We start from the raw sequence: 2,118 nt of genomic DNA, 5'->3' as shown, positions 1-2,118 counted from the left end.
TTTTTCATAATATCATTAGAATGCATAAAGGTGACGAGGAGTGGTTAGACAATCAGCCCAATAACATACCAGCGAGGGATTTTGTTGATCTCCCGGGAGGTGATAATCAATACCACAATGATGTGGAGTCGTTGAGTAATCAAATAGTTCATGGAGATAATGATAGAGACATGATTGCAATAAAGATGTGGGAAGATTATGTCATTTATCGCCAACACTAGCAAGGAAGATGTGGGGAGGAGTGAGGATGTGGAAAGAGTTAGTAATCTGAACTCTTTGTTTCTTTCCATAATTGTTAGCACGTAATTTTTTCATGACTAAGTTAGATAACAATGTTACTAACATTATTGTGCTCAACATCTATGATGTTTGGAAGAGGTTCTCCAAAGTTCGTGGCTTCGTCCAAGAAGTTGTCACCAAAAGCTTGTAGTACAAAAAGGAAAGGGACGTCTCCAAAAGGTTGTACCTCAAAAAGGAAAGGGGCATCTCCAAAAGCTAGAGCATCAGTGACTTTTGAACAAGAGAAGACTCTAGTTGAGTTGTTTCATGAGCATAACAACCCATCATTTAGGGGAGACAATGGATGGTCTACTGAAGCATGGAACAAGATAACAAGAGAAATGAATGAGAAGCATCCATATGCTTTATTCACAAAGCTGCAAATACAAAATAAGGAAAAGGAACTCAAAAGGGACTATCGCTTCCTCAAAGAAGCAAGGATGCAAAGCGGAATCTCATGGGATGACTCAAGGAAGATGGTGGTGGCTGAACCTGCATTGTGGGAAAATATTCTCATTGTAAGTTACTTCTGTCCTCATCTAGCCTTCTGTCCTCATTGTGATAAATTCTTGTGTGGCTATTCACCAATTAATTTCTTCTCTTTTTAGTCATTTCCTAAAGCGAAGAAGTTCCGCTCCAACAGGGCTTCCTTTCCATTGTTTGATGCTTTAGGAGAGCTACATGATGGTGAGCTGAACTTATTTATACTGAGTTATGCAGGTTGTCACATTTATGTTTAATTGATCTCTTATGTCATTTTCCTTGTGTAGGACAAATAGCTGATGGAACTTTGAACTTCACGTCATCTGAACCTTCTCAACATCCTATTCTTACTCAAGTTGATAATGTCGATGAGCCTTTCGAGAGAGCGAGCACGTTTCTGGATATTGAAGAGAGAGTGGATGGTGATGACGATGATGATGAGATAAGAATCTCTACCCAGCAACCAGAAAAAGCGGTTGGAAAAGATCCTATGGAGGTTCAAGGTACTGTTGGGAAGCGAGTGGAGAAGGAGCCAAAGAAATGCAAGAAAGCTGATGTTGCAGGGATGATGGAGAGCTATATTGCCATGAAGACCAAGCAAGTTGAAGAGGAAGCTGCAGCAAGGGAGAGAGCCAAGGCTGATGTAGATGAGTTTTCAATCAAGAAATGCATCGCTGTGGCGAACGAAATTGAAGAGCTAACCACTGAAGAAAAAGTAGATGCCTTTGATGTTTTCATGAATGAACAAAAGAGAGAGATTTTCCTCAGCGCTGATCCATCAAGTCGCATCATGTGGTTAAGGAGGCAATTGTCTAGACTAGCTTGAGTAAGGTATACTATAATATCTTGCATCTAGCAGTGGCACATACTATAATTTCTCTGCTTGCTTACTTATTTACTGATTTGCTCTGTTTCTGCTATTGGATCTAGTAGTATTTACTGATTTGCATCTAGCAGTGGCACATACTAGCATTTTCTCTGTTTCTGCTATTGGATCTGATGCTATTTGCTGGTTTGGTTCAACGGAGTACATGGTATTGTGGTGGATGTTTCCTCTGTAGTTTAAACTGAATCGTGGAACAAAGTTACATGCATATCTTGTTGGAAATGAATTGCAAATATATGGGTCATGTAGTTTTGCTGTCTGATTCAGTATCTTGTACATAGATTTTTTTGCTTTATTTCTGTTAATCAGACACGCATTTGCTGTCTGATTCATGTAGTTTTGCAAATATATGGGTCTTGTAGTATCATGTAGTTTTGCTTAATTAGGTCTTTATTTAATGATGAGTTCATGGTTCATGACCCTTATTATGCCTTGCTTGAACCAGAAATGCCAGCTGAAGAACATGGATA

At 39.2% G+C, this 2,118-nt stretch overlaps 1 protein-coding gene across 1 annotated transcript; it reads left to right on the top strand.

The window, feature by feature from the left end:
- The first annotated feature begins 362 nt into the window (after window positions 1–362).
- LOC123427839 lies at window positions 363–1,588 on the top strand. The gene is made up of 3 exons (XM_045111975.1): window positions 363–797; window positions 888–966; window positions 1,050–1,588. Exons 1-3 carry the CDS (start codon window positions 363–365, stop codon window positions 1,586–1,588), a joined length of 1,053 nt encoding a protein of 350 aa, XP_044967910.1.
- Window positions 1,589–2,118: the final 530 nt, after the last annotated feature.

This window comes from Hordeum vulgare, chromosome 2H (assembly GCF_904849725.1).
Source record: "Hordeum vulgare subsp. vulgare chromosome 2H, MorexV3_pseudomolecules_assembly, whole genome shotgun sequence".
In the NCBI taxonomy this organism is placed as follows: domain Eukaryota; kingdom Viridiplantae; phylum Streptophyta; class Magnoliopsida; order Poales; family Poaceae; genus Hordeum; species Hordeum vulgare.
Note: the sequence above shows the minus strand (reverse complement) of the source record. Positions and strands in the feature narration are given on the sequence as shown.